This window comes from Alexandromys fortis, unplaced genomic scaffold (genome assembly GCF_014885135.2).
Source record: "Alexandromys fortis isolate MF-2015 unplaced genomic scaffold, M_Fortis_MF-2015_v1.1 scaffold_152, whole genome shotgun sequence".
NCBI lineage: Eukaryota > Metazoa > Chordata > Mammalia > Rodentia > Cricetidae > Alexandromys > Alexandromys fortis.
The window spans coordinates 3,280,218-3,283,106 of record NW_026068045.1 but is presented as its reverse complement, the minus strand read 5'-3'; the positions used below and the strand labels follow the sequence as shown (position 1 = coordinate 3,283,106).

General features: G+C 45.9%; 1 protein-coding gene across 1 annotated transcript in view; it reads right to left on the bottom strand.

Moving 5' to 3' along the window:
- Positions 1-2,889, bottom strand: part of Nup210l (nucleoporin 210 like) — a 128,169-nt gene that overhangs the window by 102,428 nt on the left and 22,852 nt on the right. The window contains exons 4-6 of the mRNA XM_050166310.1: positions 2,252-2,279; positions 1,697-1,790; positions 540-690 (exon numbers count right to left, since the gene is read on the bottom strand). Of these exons, the coding sequence (XP_050022267.1) occupies positions 540-690; positions 1,697-1,790; positions 2,252-2,279 (273 nt within the window). The remainder of the gene's footprint in view (positions 1-539; positions 691-1,696; positions 1,791-2,251; positions 2,280-2,889) is intronic.

Below are 2,889 nucleotides of genomic sequence, written 5' to 3'. Positions count from 1 at the left end.
AAAAAAAAAAAAAAGTAGATATTTTTATTTTATTATTTTTTTGTTTTTGTTTTTTGAGAGAGGGTTTCTCTGTGTAGCTTTGGAACCTGTCCTGGAACTCTCTCTGTAGACCAGGCTGGCCTCAAACTCACAGAGATCAGCCTGCCTCTGCCTCCCAGAGTGCTGGGATCAAAGGCGTGTGCCACCACCGCCAGGAGCAGTTAGCTATTTTTAACGGAGAATGTCAGTATATGGGGCGGCTCGGTGGTGAAGCACTGCCTACCATGTACAAGGCATGGATTTGATCCTCAGCATCAGAGTCACACTGTGTAGCCCCGGCTGGCCAGGAATTCACTCTGTAGACCAGACTGGCCTCAAACTCATAGAGATCCAGGCTTTGTCTCCTGAGCGCTGGGATTAGAGGGGTGTGACATCACAGGAGTTGTGAAACGGCTTCCTCAAAATGATGCCTATTGGCCCAGATAACAGCGAGTTAGTGGTGTCTACTCTATTCCCCCATGGGAAGACTTCGGAAGGCTGTTTCTAGTGCCGCTGTTTACCTTGTAGAATGGCTCATAAATTCGGACTTTCACAACAGCAGCTCCAGTTCTCATCCCAGACACCAAAACCACTTCTCCTTGTCGCTCCTCTTTTTCCATCTCAACTATATAGTCAGGGGGAGAATATTCTGCTTCTGAGAATTTCAGGATCCTAGACACAAAGTAAGATTTGTCTCTAGTAGGAATAATAGTCTTCTAAACTTTAGTTTCTATGAAGTCTGTTCATGTAAACAGTTCTGAAATACCTTTTCTCACTTGTGGGCTTTTTGAAACAGTATAACACAGGCTGGCCTCGAACTTGGGTTTGAAACAGTATAACCCAGACTGGCCTCAGACTTGGATTTGAAACAGTGTAACCCAGGCTGGCCTCGATTGATTTGCTATGTAGCAGAGGCTCGCCCTGTTTTCAAGACAGGTTTTCTCTGTGTAGCCCTGACTGTCCTGGAACTTGATCTATAGACCAGGCTGGCCTCAAACTCAGAGACTCACCTGCCTTTGCCTCCTGAGTGGTAAAATTAAAAGTGTGCGCCACCACTGCCCAGCTCACCCTGAACTTCCAATCCCCCTGCTTCAGCCCCTCCACCCCCCACTCCCAGTATTAGGATTAAAGTTCTGTGCCATGGAGGCTGATTTGAGTTTTTAATTTCTGATTTCCAGAAGGGCTAGCCTATGGTTAAGACTGCTCTGAACTATAATTTAGGCTGTCTGTGATCTGTTCTTTGGGACTGAAAACAGAATGTTGTTGTTTTAACTTTTTTAAGGTGTTCCAACTGTGTAGCCCTAGCTGGTCTGGAACTCACTATGTAAACCAAGTTAGTTTTGAACTCACAGAGATCAACTTGCCTCTGCCTTCTGAATGCTGGGACTAAAGGTGCTTGCTAAATCAACGGGCTAAATGATCTCACTCAGTTTCAGCATGTGCCAACAGCTTGAGCTCACAGATCTCCCAACAGAGGCTCAAGGGAACTCTCATGTAGGTTCCCACATTTATCCCCTCTGTCTTTCTACCAAAGATATGTGCCCTAGTGAATGTCTCTGTTTAAAACTTTCCAGACAGCAGGCTTATCAAGGTCCACACAGACGGCTGCTGTGCACAGGGTTTCACAGGGACGCGTCGTTGTCAGAGCCAGGTGGTTTATGTCGGGGTTCAGCTTTACCTAATTTTGCTAAACAGCTCTTCTCTGGCTGACTCGTTATCCTGGGCAATGCTCCACTCAAACACCATGCCTGCCAGAGTGCTGAACGTGTTCCCTGCAGAGCAAGCCAAAAGCAGCGAGATAGAGTCACATATTCCAAAACATTCCAGTGATGACTCCACTTAAACACACGCATGAAGAAGACCCTTACAAGACAATGTGAGTGCGGCTTCCAACAGACTAGCATTTAATTATTTATTTAGGTTTTTGAGACAGGGTTTCTCTGTGTAACCCTGGCTGTCCTGGAACTAGCTGTGTAGACTAGGCTGGCCTCAAATTCACAGACCCACCTGCCTCTGCCCCCTGAGTGTTGGAATAAAGGTGTGCACCCCCATGGCCTGGCTCCAACAGGCTTTCTAAAGTAGAATGGACCCATGTAGACTCACTGCCAGCTGCAGGCATACTTAACCCTGGTTCCTTCAAAACAAGTTGTCATAAAACTAGATTCTAAAAGTTATTTTTTCATGTCTTAAAAATTAGTCCAGTCTTGGGCTATGAGGTGGGAAGGCAACTCACAGTGGGAGCATGACCGCCTGAGCGCCGTCTAGTAAAGGTGGAAGGAGAGGGCTGTCCTCCAACCTCCACATGCACGCCATAGCATACATGTGCATATGTGCACTCACACAGACAACACAGTAAAAGAAATTTTAAAACCTGTTTACTGAATAATTTACAAGTATAGCAGTGATGACTTTTTAAATATCGTTTTACATCAGCATAGCATATTTAAGGCAACGTATCAGGTGGTGGTGGCACAGTGGTGGGCTGATCTCTGTACATTGGAGGACAGCCTGGTCTATATAGTGAATTCAGCCAATAGCTGCTGAGATACCAGCCCATTGGGGCGTGGTCTCTCTCTCTTTAAAAAAGCTGCCACTGCCCTCTGCTTGCTCTCTGGCTTCAGCGACTAGGCTCCCTTCCTGATTGCGCAGAGGGCTGTTGTCTGGGACAGTGATCTGTAAGTTTTTCCCACTTAAATAAATAACCATTCTATTAATCATAATTCCATACTGGTGGGGGATTGTTTGTGACTTACACCTTCACAGACCCAACCAATTTTTTTTTTTTTTGGTTTTTCAAGACAGGGTTTCACTGTAGCTTTAGAGCCTGTCCTGGAACTAGCTCTTGTAGACCAGGCTGGCCTTGAACTCACA